The following is a 21859-nucleotide window of genomic DNA, read 5'->3' on the forward strand; positions in this document are numbered from 1 at the left end:
CAGGATGTGATCTGTACATTATATTACTGGTCAGGGTGTGATCTGTACATTATATTACTGGTCAGGATGTGATCTGTACATTATATTACTGGTCAGGGTGTGATCTGTACATTATATTACTGGTCAGGATGTGATCTGTACATTATATTACTGGTCAGGATGTGAGTGATCTGTACATTATATTACTGCTCAGGGTGTGATCTGTACATTATATTACTGGTCAGGATGTGATCTGTACATTATATTACTGGTCAGGATGTGAGTGATCTGTACATTATATTACTGGTCAGGATGTGATCTGTACATTATATTACTGGTCAGGATGTGATCTGTACACTATATTACTGGTCAGGATGTGAGTGATTTGTACATTATATTACTGGTCAGGATGTGATCTGTACATTATATTACTGGTCAGGGTGTGATCTGTACATTATATTACTGGTCAGGATGTGATCTGTACATTATATTACTGGTCAGGGTGTGAGTGATCTGTACATTATATTACTGGTCAGGATGTGAGTGATCTGTACATTATATTACTGGTCAGGATGTGATCTGTACATTATATTACTGGTCAGGATGTGATCTGTACATTATATTACTGGTCAGGATGTTATCTGTACATTATATTACTGGTCAGGGTGTGAGTGATCTGTACATTATATTACTGGTCAGGATGTGATCTGTACATTATATTACTGGTCAGGGTGTGAGTGATCTGTACATTATATTACTGCTCAGGGTGTGATCTGTACATTATATTACTGGTCAGGATGTGATCTGTACATTATATTACTGGTCAGGGTGTGAGTGATCTGTACATTATATTACTGGTCAGGATGTGATCTGTACATTATATTACTGGTCAGGGTGTGAGTGATCTGTACATTATATTACTGGTCAGGATGTGAGTGATCTGTACATTATATTACTGGTCAGGATGTGATCTGTACATTATATTACTGGTCAGGATGTGATCTGTACATTATATTACTGGTCAGGGTGTGAGTGATCTGTACATTATATTACTGGTCAGGATGTGAGTGATCTGTACATTATATTACTGGTCAGGATGTGATCTGTACATTATATTACTGGTCAGGATGTGATCTGTACATTATATTACTGGTCAGGATGTTATCTGTACATTATATTACTGGTCAGGGTGTGAGTGATCTGTACATTATATTACTGGTCAGGATGTGATCTGTACATTATATTACTGGTCAGGATGTGAGTGATTTGTACATTATATTACTGGTCAGGATGTGATCTGTACATTATATTACTGGTCAGGATGTGAGTGATCTGTACATTATATTACTGGTCAGGATGTGATCTGTACATTATATTACTGGTCAGGATGTGATCTGTACATTATATTACTGGTCAGGGTGTGAGTGATCTGTACATTATATTACTGGTCAGGATGTGATCTGTACATTATATTACTGGTCAGGGTGTGAGTGATCTGTACATTATATTACTGGTCAGGATGTTATCTGTACATTATATTACTGGTCAGGGTGTGAGTGATCTGTACATTATATTACTGGTCAGGATGTGATCTGTACATTATATTACTGGTCAGGATGTGAGTGATTTGTACATTATATTACTGGTCAGGATGTGATCTGTACATTATATTACTGGTCAGGATGTGAGTGATCTGTACATTATATTACTGGTCAGGATGTGATCTGTACATTATATTACTGGTCAGGATGTTATCTGTACATTATATTACTGGTCAGGGTGTGAGTGATCTGTACATTATATTACTGGTCAGGATGTGATCTGTACATTATATTACTGGTCAGGGTGTGATCTGTACATTATATTACTGGTCAGGATGTGAGTGATCTGTACATTATATTACTGGTCAGGATGTGATCTGTACATTATATTACTGGTCAGGATGTGAGTGATCTGTACATTATATTACTGGTCAGGATGTGATCTGTACATTATATTACTGGTCTGGATGTGATCTGTACATTATATTACTGGTCAGGATGTGAGTGATCTGTACATTATATTACTGGTCTGGATGTGATCTGTACATTATATTACTGGTCAGGATGTGAGTGATCTGTACATTATATTACTGGTCAGGGTGTGAGTGATCTGTACATTATATTACTGGTCAGGGTGTGAGTGATCTGTACATTATATTACTGGTCAGGATGTGATCTGTACATTATATTACTGGTCAGGATGTGATCTGTACATTATATTACAGGTCAGGGTGTGAGTGATCTGTACATTATATTACTGGTCAGGATGTGATCTGTACACTATATTACTGGTCAGGATGTGAGTGATCTGTACATTATATTACTGGTCAGGATGTGAGTGATCTGTACATTATATTACTGGTCAGGATGTGATCTGTACATTATATTACTGGTCAGGGTGTGATCTGTACATTATATTACTGGTCAGGATGTGAGTGATCTGTACATTATATTACTGGTCAGGATGTGAGTGATCTGTACATTATATTACTGGTCAGGATGTGAGTGATCTGTACATTATATTACTGGTCAGGATGTGATCTGTACATCATGTTACTGGTCAGGATGTGAGTGATCTGTACATTATATCACTGGTCAGGGTGTGATCTGTACATTATATTGCTGGTCAAGATGTGATCTGTACATTATATTACTGGTCAGGGTGTGAGTGATCTGTACATTATATTACTGGTCAGGGTGTGAGTGATCTGTACATTATATTACTGGTCAGGATGTGATCTGTACATTATATTACTGGTCAGGATGTGATCTGTACATTATATTACTGGTCAGGGTGTGAGTGATCTGTACATTATATTACTGGTCAGGATGTGATCTGTACATTATATTACTGGTCAGGATGTCATCTGTACATTATATTACTGGTCAGGGTGTGAGTGATCTGTACATTATATTACTGGTCAGGATGTGATCTGTACATTATATTACTGGTCAGGGTGTGAGTGATCTGTACATTATATTACTGGTCAGGATGTGATCTGTACATTATATTACTGGTCAGGATGTGAGTGATCTGTACATTATATTACTGGTCAGGATGTGATCTGTACATTATATTACTGGTCAGGGTGTGATCTGTACATTATATTACTGGTCAGGATGTGATCTGTACATTATATTACTGGTCAGGATGTGATCTGTACATTATATTACTGGTCAGGATGTGAGTGATCTGTACATTATATTACTGCTCAGGGTGTGATCTGTACATTATATTACTGGTCAGGATGTGATCTGTACATTATATTACTGGTCAGGATGTGAGTGATCTGTACATTATATTACTGGTCAGGATGTGATCTGTACATTATATTACTGGTCAGGATGTGAGTGATCTGTACATTATATTACTGGTCATGATGTGAGTGATCTGTACATTATATTACTGGTCAGGATGTGAGTGATCTGTACATTATATTACTGGTCAGGGTGTGATCTGTACATTATATTACTGGTCAGGGTGTGATCTGTACATTATATTACTGGTCAGGATGTGATCTGTACATTATATTACTGGTCATGATGTGAGTGATCTGTACATTATATTACTGGTCAGGATGTGATCTGTACATTATATTACTGGTCAGGGTGTGAGAGATCTGTACATTATATTACTGGTCAGGATGTGAGTGATCTGTACATTATATTACTGGTCAGGATGTGATCTGTACATTATATTACTGGTCAGGATGTGATTTGTACATTATATTACTGGTCAGGGTGTGATCTGTACATTATATTACTGGTCAGGGTGTGAGAGATCTGTACATTATATTACTGGTCAGGATGTGAGTGATCTGTACATTATATTACTGGTCAGGATGTGAGTGATCTGTACATTATATTACTGGTCAGGATGTGATCTGTACATTATATTACTGGTCAGGATGTGATCTGTACATTATATTACTGGTCAGGATGTGAGTGATCTGTACATTATATTACTGGTCAGGATGTGATCTGTACATTATATTACTGGTCAGGGTGTGAGTGATCTGTACATTATATTTCTGGTCAGGATGTGATCTGTACATTATATTACTGGTCAGGATGTGATCTGTACATTATATTACTGGTCAGGATGTGATCTGTACATTATATTACTGGTCAGGATGTGATCTGTACATTATATTACTGGTCATGATGTGAGTGATCTGTACATTATATTACTGGTCAGGATGTGAGTGATCTGTACATTACTGGTCAGGGTGTGATCTGTACATTATATTACTGGTCAGGATGTGAGTGATCTGTACATTATATTACTGGTCAGGATGTGATCTGTACATTATATTACTGGTCAGGATGTGAGTGATCTGTACATTATATTACTGGTCAGGATGTGATCTGTACATTATATTACTGGTCAGGATGTGATCTGTACATTATATTACTGGTCAGGATGTGATCTGTACATTATATTACTGGTCAGGATGTGATCTGTACATTATATTACTGGTCAGGATGTGATCTGTACATTATATTACTGGTCAGGATGTGATCTGTACATTATATTACTGGTGAGAATGTGATCTGTACATTATATTACTGGTCAGGGTGTGAGTGATCTGTACATTATATTACTGGTCAGGATGTGATCTGTACATTATATTACTGGTCAGGATGTGAGTGATCTGTACATTATATTACTGGTGAGAATGTGATCTGTACATTATATTACTGGTCAGGATGTGAGTGATCTGTACATTATATTACTGGTCAGGATGTGAGTGATCTGTACATTATATTACTGGTCAGGGTGTGATCTGTACATTATATTACTGGTCAGGATGTGAGTGATCTGTACATTATATTACTGGTCAGGATGTGAGTGATCTGTACACTATATTACTGGTCAGGATGTGATCTGTACATTATATTACTGGTCAGGATGTGAGTGATCTGTACGTTATATTACTGGTCAGGATGTGAGTGATCTGTACATTATATTACTGGTCAGGATGTGAGTGATCTGTACATTATATTACTGGTCAGGATGTGATCTGTACACTATATTACTGGTGAGGATGTGATCTGTACATTATATTACTGGTCAGGATGTGAGTGATCTGTACATTATATTACTGGTCAGGATGTGATCTGTACATTATATTACTGGTCAGGATGTGATCTGTACATTATATTACTGGTCAGGATGTGAGTGATCTGTACATTATATTACTGGTCAGGATGTGAGTGATCTGTACATTTTATTACTGGTCAGGGTGTGATCTGTACATTATATTACTGGTCAGGATGTGAGTGATCTGTACATTATATTACTGGTCAGGATGTGAGTGATCTGTACATTATATTACTGGTCAGGATGTGATCTGTACATTATATTACTGGTCAGGATGTGAGTGATCTGTACATTATATTACTGGTCAGGATGTGATCTGTACACTATATTACTGGTCAGGATGTGATCTGTACATTATATTACTGGTCAGGATGTGATCTGTACATTATATTACTGGTCAGGATGTGATCTGTACATTATATTACTGGTCAGGATGTGATCTGTACATTATATTACTGGTCAGGATGTGAGTGATCTGTACGTTATATTACTGGTCAGGATGTGAGTGATCTGTACATTATATTACTGGTCAGGATGTGATCTGTACACTATATTACTGGTGAGGATGTGATCTGTACATTATATTACTGGTCAGGATGTGAGTGATCTGTACATTATATTACTGGTCAGGGTGTCAGTGATCTGTACATTATATTACTGGTCAGGATGTGATCTGTACATTATATTACTGGTCAGGGGGTGAGTGAGCTGTACATTATATTACTGGTCAGGATGTGAGTGATCTGTACATTATATTACTGGTCAGGATGTGAGTGATCTGTACATTATATTACTGGTCAGGATGTGAGTGATCTGTACATTATATTACTGGTCAGGGGGTGAGTGAGCTGTACATTATATGATATTACAGGTTTGGAGTAATTGTATATTATATTGTCTCTTTCAGGATGGAGGTGGAGGTTCGCGATCTGACTGATGACGTTGACACAGACTTTCTAATTCTGTACTTGGAGAGTGCGCGGCGCTCTGGTGGAGGTCCAGTGTCATCCTTCACCCGCACCGGGTCACAGGCACTGGTCACGTTTCAGAACATTTCTGGTAGGTGGGGGAGGGAGTCCCAGTTTGGTGGTCTGGTGAATGGTGGTTTGGTTTGGTGTGCAATGTGACCCGAGGCTAATTCTTTTTTTTTTTGGCTACTTTGTCAGCTGGTCTGGAGCGGATCTTCACCCACGTATTTATCTCTGGTTTTGCTCCACTTCTTCATTTTGTGTGTTACCTTTGGCTTCCTCGATGTTATGTGTGTAAACTTCGCGATGATAGAGCAGATCTTGTCTTCAGCTCCTTAGCTGACCAGTGATAGTGTTGGAGGGTGTCGGTTCATTCAGGAGGACTTTCTGGTCATAACATTTTCTCCCAAACATGAGATGTCCTTCTGATCCTAAGGTGTCCTCATCTGGGGGTACCTTACTGATCCGGGGGTACCCTACTGATCCGGGGGTACCTTACTGATCCGGGGGTACCTTACTGATCCGGGGGTACCTTACTGATCCGGGGGTACCTTACTGATCCGGGGGTACCTTACTGATCCGGGGGTACCTTACTGATCCGGAGGTACCTTACTGATCCGGAGGAATCTTACTGATCCGGGGGTACCTTACTGATCCGGGGGTACCTTACTGATCCGGGGGTACCTTACTGATCCGGGGGTACCCTACTGATCCGGGGGTACCTTACTGATCCGGGGGTACCTTACTGATCCGGGGGTACCTTACTGATCCGGGGGTACCTTACTGATCCGGATGAACCTTACTGATCCGGGGGTACCTTACTGATCCGGGGGTACCTTACTGATCCGGGGGTACCTTACTGATCCGGAGGTACCTTACTGATCCGGGGGTACCTTACTGATCCGGAGGAATCTTACTGATCCGGAGGAACCTTACTGATCCGGAGGAACCTTACTGATCCGGAGGAACCTTACTGATCCGGAAGTGCCCTCCTGATGGTGAGGTGTCCTTTTGATCCTCAGGTGTCCTCCTGCTCCTGAGGCTTCCTCTTAATTATGAGATTTTCCCCTTGCATTGTGATGTCCTCATGGCCTTGAGGTGTCCACCTGCTTCTGAGATTTCATCCTGATTATGAGATGATCTCTTTTGATATGTCCTCCGAATCGTGAGATGTTCCCCCTAGCCTTGCGATGTCTTTCTGAGGTGGAGATATCCTCCTGGCCGTGAAATATTCTCCTGACTTTGAGGTGTCCTCCTGATCATGAAATGTTTTCCTGTCTTTGACATATTCCCCAGGCCTGAAGATGTCCTCCTGATTGTAAAATGCCCTCCTTATTCTAACATGTTCTCCACATCATGAAATGTTCTCCTGATTGTGAGATGTCCTCCTGATCAGAGGGCGTTAATGTGGGGGGGTGGATTTGGGACTTTTACAGTACCACCTGTCCTATCATCTTGCAGTACAGAGAGATTCCCTATCTGTTGTTAAGCTGATGGAGACATATTGGAGAAGATTATAATTTTTTGTGATTATTTTGCTATTATGTGCAGCTCCTATAAAAGCAGGAGATTATGACCTGCAGACTCTTCTTATCTCCTGAGATACAAAAGACCCTAAAATCTAATCTCTCTGTTCCTCACTACCTCATGGACTGTCAGGTTGACTGTCCTCAACATTTACCAGACAATTGAGATCCACACATCTTCTAATATGAAGTTTGTATAATTCGGTGTGAGGTTTTCCACAGGATCAGTGAGGATTCTCCGCTCCATCTGCCAGGGTCTGTTCATTTTCCTGGAGCTCCTCATCAGGCTTTGTAGGTTGCCTGGCATGCTTTCATGTAATGAACTGCTTGAGCCTATATAAGGGCTTCTAAGACATACACCTGGGCCTTTGTATTGAATTTGAGACTATACTTGCAGTTTGTGTGTGCATAGCACCCTTGCTGTGGTATTCAGGATGTCTCCAGTAGACCAGCAGCTTCTGGTGCCTCTTTCTAGTGTACAGGTAATACAGTGATCACCAGTGACATTTATTTATGCACAGGAGCTCTGTATATAGTATATCGGTTTTACAGTGATCACCAGTGACATTATACACAGGAGCTCTGTATATAGTGTCAGTGTACATTTAATACAGTGATCACTGGTAACATTATACACAGGAGCTCTGTATATAGTGTCTGTGTACACTTAATACAGTGATCACCAGTGACATTATACACAGGAGCTCTGTATATACTGTCAGTGTACAGGTAATACAGGGATCACCAGTGACATTATACACAGGAGCTCTGTATATAGTGTCTGTGTACACTTAATACAGTGATCACTGGTGACATTATACACAGGAGCTCTGTATATAGTGTCAGTGTACAGGTAATACAGTGATTACTGGTGACATAATACACCGAAGCTTTGTGTATAATGTCACTGTTCAGATGAGGCTAGTTTCACACTAGCGTTTTGCTGAGCTGCGGAGGGCTACGGACTTCCTCTGCGAAGCCCTGCCCATGGCTGCTCAGCTCCACCCACTTCCGCATGCGGCCTGGTACCTATCTTTAACCCCTTAATCCCATATGACGTACTATCCCGTCAAGGTGACCTGGGACTTAATTCCCAGTGACTGGATAGTACGTCATATGCGATCGGCCGCGCTCACAGGGGGAGCGCGGCCGATCACGGCCGGGTGTCAGCTGACTATCGCAGCTGACATCCGGCACTATGTGCCAGGAGCAGTCACGGACCGCCCCCAGCACAATAACCCCCAGCACACTGCGATCAAACATGATCACAGTGTTCCGGCGGTACAGGGAAGCATTGCGCAGGGAGGGGGCTCCCTGAGACGATCTGTACAAGGCGATGTGCTCACCTTGTACCGAGTGTCTCCTCCCTGCAGGCCCCGGATCCAAAATGGCCGCGGGGCTACTTCCGGGTCCTGCAGGGAGGTGGCTTACCAGCGCCTGCCCAGAGCAGGCGCTGGTAAGCCAGGAGCAGTGCACGTCAGATCGCTGATCTGACACACTGCTCTGCAAAATGTCAGATCAGCGATCTGTCACTATACAGTGATGTCCCCCTGGGACAAAGTAAAAAAGTTATAAAAACATTTTTCCAAATGTGTAAAACAAAATAAAAAAACGTATTCCTAAATAATGAAAAAAAATATATATATTATTCCCATAAATACATTTCTTTATCTAAATAAATAAAAAAAAATAAAAGTACACATATTTAGTATCGCCGCGTCCGTAACGACCCAACCTATAAAACTGTCCCACTAGTTAACCCCTTCAATAAACACCGTAAGGAAAAAAAAGAGGCAAAAAACGCTTTATTATCATACCGCCGAACAAAAAGTGGAATAACACGCGATCAAAAGGACAGATATAAATAACCATGGTACTGCTGAAAGCGTCATATTGTCCCGCAAAAAACGAGCCGCCATACAGCAACATCAGCAAAAAAATAAAAAAGTTATAGTCCTCAGAATAAAGCGATGCAAAAATAATTATTTTTTTTTTTAAAATAGTTTTTATCGTATAAAAGCGCCAAAACATAAAAAAAAATGATATAAATGAGGTGTCGCTGTAATCGTACTGACCCGAAGAATAAAACTGCTTTATCAATTTTACCAAACGTGGAACAGTATAAACGCCTCCCCCGAAAGAAATTCATGAATAGCTGGTTTTTGGTCATTCTGCCTCAAAAAAATCAGAATAAAAAGCGATCAAAAAATGTCACGTGCCCGAAAATGTTACCAATAAAAACGTCAACTCGTCCCGCAAAAAACAAGACCTCACATGACTCTGTGGACCAAAATATGGAAAAATTATAGCTCTCAAAATGTGGTAACGCTAAAAAGCGTCTTTCAGTGTGTGACGGCTGCCAATCATAAAAATCCGCTAAAAAACCCGCTATAAAAGTAAATCAAACCCCCCTTCATCACCCCCTTAGTTAGGGAAAAATTAAAAAAATGTATTTATTTCCATTTTCCCATTAGGGTTAGGGCTAGGGTTAGGGATAGGGTTAGGGATAGGGTTAGGGCTAGGGTTAGGGCTAGGGTTAGGGTTAGGGCTAGGGTTAGGGCTAGGGATAGGGTTAGGGCTAGGGTTAGGGCTAGGGCTACAGTTTGGGTTGGGGCTAAAGTTAGGGTTTAGATTACATTTACGGTTGGGATTAGGGTTGGGATTAGAATTAGGGGTGTGTCAGGGTTAGAGGTGTGGTTAGGGTTAGGGTTAGGGCTACAGTTAGGGTTGGGGCTAATGTTAGGGTTTAGATTACATTTACAGTTGGGAATAGGGTTGGGGTTAGGGGTGTGTTTGGATTAGGGTTTCAGTTATAATTGGGGGGTTTCCACTGTTTCGGCACATCAGGGGCTCTCCAAACGCGACATGGCGTCCGATCTCAATTCCAGCCAATTCTGTGTTGAAAAAGTAAAACAGTGCTTCTTCCCTTCCGAGCTCTCCCGTGTGCCCAAACAGGGGTTTACCCCAACATATGGGGTATCAGCGTACTCAGGACAAATAGGACAACAACTTTTGGGGTCCAATTTCTCTTGTTACCCTTGGGAAAATACAAAACTGGGGGCTACAAAATAATTTTTGTGGGAAAAAAATTAATTTTAACCATAGTGAAACACTTGGGGGTTCAAAGTTCTCACCACACATCTAAAGAAGTTCCTTGAAGGGTCTGGTTTGCAATATGGGGGTCACTTGTGGGGGGTTTCTACTATTTAGGTGCATCAGGGGCTCTGCAAATACAACATGACGCCTGCAGACCATTCCATCTAAGTCTGCATTCCAAATGGCGCTCCTTCCCTTCCGAGCTCTGCCATGCACCCAAACGGTGGTTCCCCCCCATATATGGGGTATCAGCGTACTCAGGACAAATTGGACAACAACTTTTGGGTCCAATTTCTCCTGTTACCCTTGGGAAAATACAAAACTGGGGGCTAAAAAATAATTTTTGTTAAAAAAAAAAAAAAAATTATTTTCACGGCCCTGCATTATAAACTGTAGTGAAACACTTGGGGGTTCAAAGCTGTCAAATCACAGCTAGATAAGTTTCTTAGGGGGTCTACTTTCCAAAATGGTGTCACTTGTGGGGGGTTTCAATATTTAGGCGCATCAGGGGCTCTCCAAACGTGACATGGTGTCCCATCTCAATTCCAGTCAATTTTGCCTTAAGTCAAACGGCGCTCCTTCTCTTCCGAGCTCTGCCATGCGCCCAAACAGTCGCTTACCCCCACATATCAGGTATCAGCGTACTCGGGACAAACTGGACAACAACTTTTTGGGTCCAATTTCTCCTGTTACTCTTGGTAAAATAAAACAAATTGGAGCTGAAGTAAATTTTTTGTTAAAAAAAAGTTAAATGTTCATATTTTTTTTTTTAAACATTCGAAAAATTCCTGTGAAACACCTGAAGGGTTAATAATCTTCTTGAATGTGGTTTTGAGCACCTTGAGGGGTGCAGTTTTTAGAATGGTGTCACACTTGGTTATTTTCTATCATATAGACCCATCAAAGTGACTTCAAATGTCCCTAAAAAAAAATGGTGTAAAAATGAGAAATTGCTGGTCAACTTTTAACCCTTATAACTCCCTAACAAAAAAACATTTTGGTTCCAAAATTGTGCTGATGTAAAGTAGACATGTGGGAAATGTTACTTAATATTTTGGGTGACATATTGTCACGATTCACACCGTGACCGTCACCCCGAACACTTCAGATCGGGGTGACTTTAGGCCAACAGACAACTCACATGTGCAGGGGGGCTTATCTTAGTTATCTCTCCACTCCACAATGTGATGAAAAAACACACAAGGCTATTGGCCTCTTAGTTTACAGCAGGGGCTTATTCTAGGTATCCCACTGCTTTCAATATACCACGAACTGCAGGGATTTATGTATATCCCGCTTACAGTTCCACTTAAGACTTGCAGCTCTCTGGCGCCCCCTTACTTTCAGGTCAGATTAGGTACTGCACCGGGGGTAATTAGTCACCAGAAAGGCTGCCTGCTATGTACTGGCTATTGGGCACGCTGCAGCGACGCGATAAACTACTCCCACTCAGGCAGGAACAATAATTATCAACGCCGCAGTCGCTACAACAACACCCAAAGGCCTGCACACGGTAAGCTGCCACCAGCTTCGATTAAACGGGACCGAAGCTTCTCCAAAACAGTAGCGTAATTCCCTTCAGAAGACTTGGGGTACATTTTAGAACAGGAAGAACGAACTAGTATTAAATAATAATAACATACCAGAACTGACCATATAAAATGACCATATTATAAGGAAAACTCAAAAAAGCTATAAAGGAAACATCAGAAAACCAAGAGTCTTTAAATCCAAGAGTATAAACAAGTACTGATAATAATGAAAAAAATGTCCAAGAAAAATAACTATCAAAAATATCTTTAATAATAATACAAAAACACACATAGGACATAAAAAAACATACAATACAATACAGAAAAACACAATATATAATTGGATCGGTCAGATGAACAATGATGCAAACTGGCGGAGGATAATCAATTTCATAATAAGAGGGAAAACAGGGTACTCAAAAAGTATATAAATATATACAATCACTCCCAGCAATAATGTATATAGGCTGGGAAGCACAAATGTGCATAAATGCTGAAACGAGAGAGTAACCCTGCATTAACCCTCATATCATGTAGAAAAGACACACCGGGGGTCACAGGGGCCACTCTATAATAATGTAAGCCATGTGGCAAGAAGATACAACCCCAATGACTCCCAGAATGAAAAGTGCCAATAGTGCGCACATGTGCAAAATAACGTATGTCTTACCACAGGAAACCAAACACCCGCCGCACAGGTACCCCAACGCGCGTTTCACCGCTGCTTCTTCAGGGGGCACCTTCTTATTATGAAATTGATTATCCTCCGCCAGTTTGCATCATTGTTCATCTGACCGATCCAATTATATATTGTGTTTTTCTGTATTGTATTGTATGTTTTTTTATGTCCTATGTGTGTTTTTGTATTATTATTAAAGATATTTTTGATAGTTATTTTTCTTGGACATTTTTTTCATTATTATCAGTACTTGTTTATACTCTTGGATTTAAAGACTCTTGGTTTTCTGATGTTTCCTTTATAGTATTAAATAATATACCCCATCAAAAGTTTCAGGCAGTGTTTATAAACGGTTATATAAAGATGTTACAATATGAGACAATTGAAAATATGTACAAGGTGATTATAAAAAAAAACAAAACAAAAAACAGGGATTACATGAGAAATAACACTTACATGTGTTCAGATCATTTCTGGCAACCAGGCTAGTGGGCTTCCATCTGTCCCAATGCATTAGGAACAGCTCTTCAGGTCAGACTCGCATTGCTTCCAGCAGACAGACTCACTGCTGGGTCTGGCAAAACCGTTATAGCTCAACCTGGTGACATCACTAAAAGGGGTTGGATGACTCCGTCCCTCCTACCTCTTCAGTTTAACTAACTTTACCCTAAATTTGTCTAATGCTTGTAACTCCGCTACAGAACATGTCATGGTCATAACAATCCCAGCATTCATCTCGTATTAACATGGGCATTCTAATGAGATCAAATATGTCCTATTTGTGATGCATAATTACATAGAAATCCCTACTTCTTCTGATACATGTTGGCACCAATGACACGGCAAGGAAGGACCTACCGACAATCTGCAAAGACTTTGAAGAGTTGGGGAAGAAAGTAAAGGAACTGGATGCACAGGTAGTTTTTTCTTCTATCCTTCCAGTAGACGGGCATGGCACCAGGAGATGGAACAGGATCCTTGATGCAAACAACTGGCTAAGACGATGGTGCAGACAACAAGGATTCGGATTCCTGGACCACGGTGTGAATTACTTGTACGATGGACTCCTCGCCAGAGACGGACTACACCTCAACAAACCTGGGAAACACACATTCGCCAGAAGACTCGCTACACTCATCAGGAGGGCGTTAAACTAGAAGAAGAGGGGACGGGAAGAAAAACATTAGACTCGAACAAAGACGACCCAGGAAAACATACTCAGAAGGGAGGTAAGAACATTTCTAAAAAAATCCACAGTGAGGAGATTGGAACAAAACAAAATCCTCTAAACTGCATGCTCGCAAACGCCAGAAGCCTGACAAACAAGATGGAAGAACTAGAAGCAGAAATATCTACAGGTAACTTTGACATAGTGGGAATAACCGAGACATGGTTAGATGAAAGCTATGACTGGGCAGTTAACTTACAGGGTTACAGTCTGTTTAGAAAGGATCGTAAAAATCGGAGAGGAGGAGGGGTTTGTCTCTATGTAAAGTCTTGTCTAAAGTCCACTTTAAGGGAGGATATTAGCGAAGGAAATGAGGATGTCGAGTCCATATGGGTCGAAATTCATGGAGGGAAAAATGGTAACAAAATTCTCATTGGGGTCTGTTACAAACCCCCAAATATAACAGAAAGCATGGAAAGTCTACTTCTAAAGCAGATAGATGAAGCTGCAACCCATAATGAGGTCATGGTTATGGGGGACTTTAACTACCCGGATATTAACTGGGAAACAGAAACCTGTGAAACCCATAAAGGCAACAGGTTTCTGCTAATAACTAAGAAAAATTATCTTTCACAATTGGTGCAGAATCCAACCAGAGGAGCAGCACTTTTAGACCTAATACTATCTAATAGACCTGACAGAATAACAAATCTGCAGGTGGTCGGGCATCTAGGAAATAGCGACCACAATATTGTACAGTTTCACCTGTCTTTCACTAGGGGGACTTGTCAGGGAGTCACAAAAACACTGAACTTTAGGAAGGCAAAGTTTGACCAGCTTAGAGATGCCCTTAATCTGGTAGACTGGGACAATATCCTCAGAAATAAGAATACAGATAATAAATGGGAAATGTTTAAGAACATCCTAAATAGGCAGTGTAAGCGGTTTATACCTTGTGGGAATAAAAGGACTAGAAATAGGAAAAACCCAATGTGGCTAAACAAAGAAGTAAGACAGGCAATTAACAGTAAAAAGAAAGCATTTGCACTACTAAAGCAGGATGGCACCATTGACGCTCTAAAAAACTATAGGGAGAAAAATACTTTATCTAAAAAACTAATTAAAGCTGCCAAAAAGGAAACAGAGAAGCACATTGCAAAGGAGAGTAAAACTAATCCCAAACTGTTCTTCAACTATATCAATAGTAAAAGAATAAAAACTGAAAATGTAGGCCCCTTAAAAAATAGTGAGGAAAGAATGGTTGTAGATGACGAGGAAAAAGCTAACATATTAAACACCTTCTTCTCCACGGTATTCACGGTGGAAAATGAAATGCTAGGTGAAATCCCAAGAAACAATGAAAACCCTATATTAAGAGTCACCAATCTAACCCAAGAAGAGGTGCGAAACCGGCTAAATAAGATTAAAATAGATAAATCTCCGGGTCCGGATGGCATACACCCACGAGTACTAAGAGAACTAAGTAATGTAATAGATAAACCATTATTTCTTATTTTTAGGGACTCTATAGCGACAGGGTCTGTTCCGCAGGATTGGCGCATAGCAAATGTGGTGCCAATATTCAAAAAGGGCTCTAAAAGTGAACCTGGAAATTATAGGCCAGTAAGTCTAACCTCTATTGTTGGTAAAATATTTGAAGGGTTTCTGAGGGATGTTATTCTGGATTATCTCAATGAGAATAACTGTGTAACTCCATATCAGCATGGGTTTATGAGAAATCGCTCCTGTCAAACCAATCTAATCAGTTTTTATGAAGAGGTAAGCTATAGACTGGACCACGGTGAGTCATTGGACGTGGTATATTTCGATTTTTCCAAAGCGTTTGATACCGTGCCGCACAAGAGGTTGGTACACAAAATGAGAATGCTTGGTCTGGGGGAAAATGTGTGTAAATGGGTTAGTAACTGGCTTAGTGATAGAAAGCAGAGGGTGGTTATAAATGGTATAGTCTCTAACTGGGTCGCTGTGACCAGTGGGGTACCGCAGGGGTCAGTATTGGGACCTGTTCTCTTCAACATATTCATTAATGATCTGGTAGAAGGTTTACACAGTAAAATATCGATATTTGCAGATGATACAAAACTATGTAAAGCAGTTAATACAAGAGAAGATAGTATTCTGCTACAGATGGATCTGGATAAGTTGTAAACTTGGGCTGAAAGGTGGCAGATGAGGTTTAACAATGATAAATGTAAGGTTATACACATGGGAAGAGGGAATCAATATCACCATTACACACTGAACGAGAAGCCACTGGGTAAATCTGACAGGGAGAAGGACTTGGGGATCCTAGTTAATGATAAACTTACCTGGAGCAGCCAGTGCCAGGCAGCAGCTGCCAAGGCAAACAGGATCATGGGGTGCATTAAAAGAGGTCTGGATACACATGATGAGAGCATTATACTGCCTCTGTACAAATCCCTAGTTAGACCGCACATGGAGTACTGTGTCCAGTTTTGGGCACCGGTGCTCAGGAAGGATATAATGGAACTAGAGAGAGTACAAAGGAGGGCAACAAAATTAATAAAGGGGATGGGAGAACTACAATACCCAGATAGATTAGCGAAATTAGGATTATTTAGTCTAGAAAAAAGACGACTGAGGGGCGATCTAATAACCATGTATAAGTATATAAGGGGACAATACAAATATCTCGCTGAGGATCTGTTTATACCAAGGAAGGTGACGGGCACAAGGGGGCATTCTTTGCGTCTGGAGGAGAGAAGGTTTTTCCACCAACATAGAAGAGGATTCTTTACTGTTACGGCAGTGAGAATCTGGAATTGCTTGCCTGAGGAGGTGGTGATGGCGAACTCAGTCGAGGGGTTCAAGAGAGGCCTGGATGTCTTCCTGGAGCAGAACAATATTGTATCATACAATTATTAGGTTCTGTAGAAGGACGTAGATCTGGGGATTTATTATGATGGAATATAGGCTGAACTGGATGGACAAATGTCTTTTTTCGGCCTTACTAACTATGTTACTATGTTACTTTTTTACCTGATGGAGTTAGAAGCTCATGTTTAGAGTGGTGGATAGATCCGCCGAGGGACGTAAAGAATATATTTTTCCTTTTTCTAGCCTAACTCATTAGCCCAATATCTTATCATAATGGAACAAAGGACTTCCATGGATTTTAGAGCCATTGTTACCAGTTCCAGCTAGTGCAGTCGGGAGGGGGCGAGTGACTTTCCTCGAGCCTGGAATTTATGGCCCAGCAATAAAACCCCCTTCTACCATACATTCCGAAGCACACAGAGAAACAAAGAGAGCCAGAAAGAGAAGGGGGGGGGGGGGGGGGGGGTTTAGCCCCCAGCATGAGCTGAAGGACAAAGCTACAACATCTTATTATATTTCATACAGTATCGTGACACATATCTCTGTGATTTAAGGGCATAAAAATTCAAAATTGGAAAATTGCAAAATTTTCGCCAAATTTCCATTTTTTCACAAATATACGCACGTTATATCTAAGAAATTTTACCACTATCATGAAGTACAATATGTTACGAGAAAACAATGTCAGAATCGCCAAGATCCGTTGAAGCGTTCCAGAGTTATAACCTCATAAAGGGACAGTGGTCAGAATTGTAAAAATTGGCCCGGTCATTACCGTGCAAAACCACCCTTGGGCCTTAAGAGGTTAACATTAGGTACGCAGGTCGTGCGGATGTATGCGGATGCCTCCGCATGCGTAAAACGCAGCTGGTTGGAATTTTTTTTTTCTCTGCAGTGTCAAAACGATGCTTGCAGAGGCATCCGCATACATCCCCACGACCTGCATACCTAATGTTAAAGATAGGTACGCAGGCTGCATGTGGAAGTGGGGGAGCTGAACAGCAGAGGTGCGGCCGTGGGCAGGGCTTCACAATGGAAGTCCGCAGCCCTCCTCAGCTCAGCAAAACGCTAGTGTGAAACTGGCCTAATACAGTGATCACCAGCGACATGATAAACAGAAGCTCTGTATATAGTGTCAGTGTACAGGTAATACAGTGATCACTGGTGACATTATACACAGGAGCTCTGTATATAGTATCAGTGTACAGGTAATACAGTGATCACCGGTGACATTATACACAGGAGCTCTGTATATAGTATATAATGTACAGGTAATACAGGGATCAGCAGTGACATTATACAGAGGAGCTCTGTATATAGTGTCAGGATAGGGGAAATACAGTGATCACTAGTGACATTATACACAGGAGCTCTGTATATAGTATGCGGGGATCAGCAGTGACATTATACACAGGAGCTCTGTATATAGTGTCAGTGTACAGGTAATACAGTAATCACCGGTGACATTATACACAGGAGCTCTGTATATAGTGTCAGTGTAAGGTAATACAGAGATCATCAGTGACATTATACACAGGACCTTTGTATACAATGTCAGTGTACAGATGATAGTGATCACCAGTGACATTAGACACAGGAGCTGTGTATATGGTGTCTGTGTACCAGTAATACAGTGATCACCAGTGACGTTATACACAGGAGCTCTGTATATAGTGTCAGGGTACAGGTAATACAGTGATCACCAGTGACATTATACACAGGAGCTCTGTATATAGTGTCAGGGTACAGGTAATGGTGATCACCAGTGACATTATACACAGGAGCTCTGTATATAGTGTATAGATAATAGTGATCACCGGTGACATACACAGGAGCTCTAACTATAGTGTTAGTGTAAGGTAATACAGAGATCATCAGTGACATTATACACAGGAGCTGTGTATATGGTACACAGTGTATAGTGTCAGTGCACAGGAAACACACTGACTCACCAGTGACGTCTCCAGCTGAAGTCCTTCATATTTGCTTTTCTTTTTCATGCAGTGCAGACCGCCATTACTTCTTCCAGCCAGGACTTGTCTCTGCATAAAATAACACAGTTACCTAGAGCACTGCTTCCAGAGCACACTCCCCACTTTTTTCTACACCACATCTGAATACAGAAATGCACCACCATTAATATATAATTGGTCATAATGTATTCCAAATATAAATTATGATCCACCACTGTGCCCCAGCTAACTATTCATAGCCACTTCCCCACCTAATAAATATATAAATTAATTAGCCCCTGTACTCTTTCCCTCAATTCATTACCAGTTACTGCATAGTCAACACTCCCCACTATGTACTTCCCATCCCCCAATTCATTATATTTATATGCGCCTTCCGTCCCAATTCATTGTCTTCTCTCCCACCCTCTATTCATTATCAACAGCTCTCCCTCCACATTCAAAACATTTACTCCCCCACCCTCAAAATGTATCATTATTTGCTCTCCCCTAGATTATTTGCCCTCTCCCCCCCACCTTCAATGCAATTGCTGTCCCCATCCCTCACACTCAATTCATCATTTGCAGTCTCCTGTCCCCTCCCCCACTTCATCATGTGCATTCCCCCTCCCCCCACTTCGTCATGTGCAGTCCCCTTTAAACACCACTTCATTATTTGCAATCCGCCTTCCCCCCCCATTTCATGTGCAGTCCCCTTTAACCCCCCCACTTCATTATTTGCAATCCCCTCCCCCCACTTCATCATGTGCAGTTCCCTTTCCCCACTTCATCATGTGCAGTTCCCTTTCCCCACTTCATTATTTGCAATCCCCTTCCCTCACTTCATCACGTGCAATCCCCTTTACCCTCCCACTTTATTATTTGCACTCCGGCTTCCATCACTTCATCATGTGCAGTCCCCTTTCCCCCATTTCATCATGTGCAGTCCCCGTTAACCTCCCCACTTCATCATGTGCAGTCCCCTTTAACTCCCCACTTCATTATTTGCAATCCCCTTCCCTCACTTCATCACGTGCAGTCCCCTTTACCCTCCCACTTTATTATTTGCATTCCGGCTTCCATCACTTCATCATGTGCAGTCCCCTTTCCCCCATTTCATCATGTGCAGTCCCCGTTAACCTCCCCACTTCATCATGTGCAGTCCCCTTTAACTCCCCACTTCATTATTTGCAAACTGCCTCCCCCCCACTTCATCATGTGCAGTCCCCGTTAACCTCCCCACTTCATCATGTGCAGTCCCCTTTAACTCCCCACTTCATTATTTGCAATCTGCCTCCCCCCACTTCATCATGCGCAGTCCCCTTCAATCAGGGCTGTGGAGTCGGTAAGCCACAGCTGCGACTCCGACTCCTGGATTTTATCAGGTTCCGACTCCGACTCCTTCATAAATGGCCAATTTGTAACAATAAATTTACTGTTGTGAAATATTAACATCGTGCTTATTCAGTTTCTCACCATCATATAAGTAATCAGACCACTTAGAGCAAAAACTCTATTTATTAGAATACAATTAGAATATAGCAAATAACTTTTATAAACTCTTGTAAGTAAAGTATTGCCTCTGTCAGATCCTCCTTCATATCTGATGTAATCATTCTGAGAGCAGAGAGCGACCTCTCTACACTAACTTGGGTTGGTGGCAAAGCAGTGACCACTCGGGAACATCTCTGACAATGTCCGGATACAGAGGAATCGCTTGTTGTTATTTTTGATGAACGGTCAAATTTCTCCATTTCTCTTAGTGCACATGATAAATCCTGCTGAAATGTCCTGGCCGTGTTCTTTATGGGGATGACTCTTCTATGCGGGAACGCTTTGCACGGTCCTCGTGATCCAAATATTTGTCTAAATTAAATTCTTCATCAGTTGATGAGGGTGAAGATGTGGCAGGACGACCAAATTCTTCTTGTTCCTCCTGATTGTTCTGTAACCCTTTCATCCTTACTGCTATTCTTTTCCTTTAGTTAGCTGTTGATCATCTAGAAGAATCCGATGCATTGGGTCTACATAAACAGCGGCCAATGAATGTTATTTTGTAATAGTGGCTCCTCTCTCCATATCATTGATGTAGCGACGCCACTTGCAATTAACCCTCCTCTTTGGGACGGGCGAAACATCAGGTTCTTCCGCTCCTGTAAGAAAATACCTGGAGTTACGTCCTCTGCTTGTCATTTTTTAGTAAATGGCTGCTCAGCAATTTTTCCAGCTCAGTCACCTGATTCCACTGACTTTCATTTAGCGTCAGTTGAGGGTTGGCCATGTCTACAAGAAAGGTTTTCAGTCCAACCAAGCGCTGAATCATTAAGTAAGTTCTGCCCCATCGTGTGGCTTGATCAATAATCGCCCCTTTTCCAGCACGTCTCTTCAAAATTGAGTCCACGTTAGGGGTTCTGGCAACAGTAGCCAATGTTCTCACCTTGCCAATCAGGGCAGCAGCATGTCCTTCTTGCTGACAGTCTCTTATAGCCGGCTGTAGCGTATGCACAACACCGCGCATGTGATGAATGAAAGAACGTACTGACACAGTTTCACAAGATCATCTAAACTATCATGTTGCTGTTCATCTGAAGCAGCTTCAGTTTGCTCCTCAGTTACAATACTGTGTTCCTCTATTTCACATTTCTGTGTCTGTGGACCCAGAATGTTCTTCTAGCTGCTGGTCACCATCATTACTCTCATTCATTAGCTTAATAGAACTTATCATATTTGAAGCATTGTCAGTTACGACAGAAAGAACTTGCTCTTTTTTAAGTTCATAGACTTGCAGATCCTTTTCCACCAAGACCTGGAGAAACTCACTGGTGTGATGAGCTTTGGTGTCTTTTACTGCCAATGTCTTGGGAACTATTTCATTCTTGTCGCAAACAAATCGGACATTGATGGCAAAATAGTTCCCTCTGTGACGTGTGCAGGCATCCATTTTAAGAAACAGAA

At 41.3% G+C, this 21859-nt stretch overlaps 1 protein-coding gene across 3 annotated transcripts in view; it reads left to right on the forward strand.

Moving 5' to 3' along the window:
• PARP10 (poly(ADP-ribose) polymerase family member 10) overlaps positions 1–21859 on the forward strand; it is a 110430-nt gene that overhangs the window by 18999 nt on the left and 69572 nt on the right. For all 3 annotated transcript variants that reach the window (XM_069732102.1, XM_069732103.1, XM_069732104.1), the window contains exon 2: positions 6032–6183. In XM_069732102.1, coding sequence (XP_069588203.1) covers positions 6033–6183 — 151 coding nt within the window. In that variant the 5' untranslated portion in view covers position 6032. The remainder of the gene's footprint in view (positions 1–6031; positions 6184–21859) is intronic.

Source organism: Ranitomeya imitator, chromosome 6 (genome assembly GCF_032444005.1).
Source record: "Ranitomeya imitator isolate aRanImi1 chromosome 6, aRanImi1.pri, whole genome shotgun sequence".
NCBI lineage: Eukaryota > Metazoa > Chordata > Amphibia > Anura > Dendrobatidae > Ranitomeya > Ranitomeya imitator.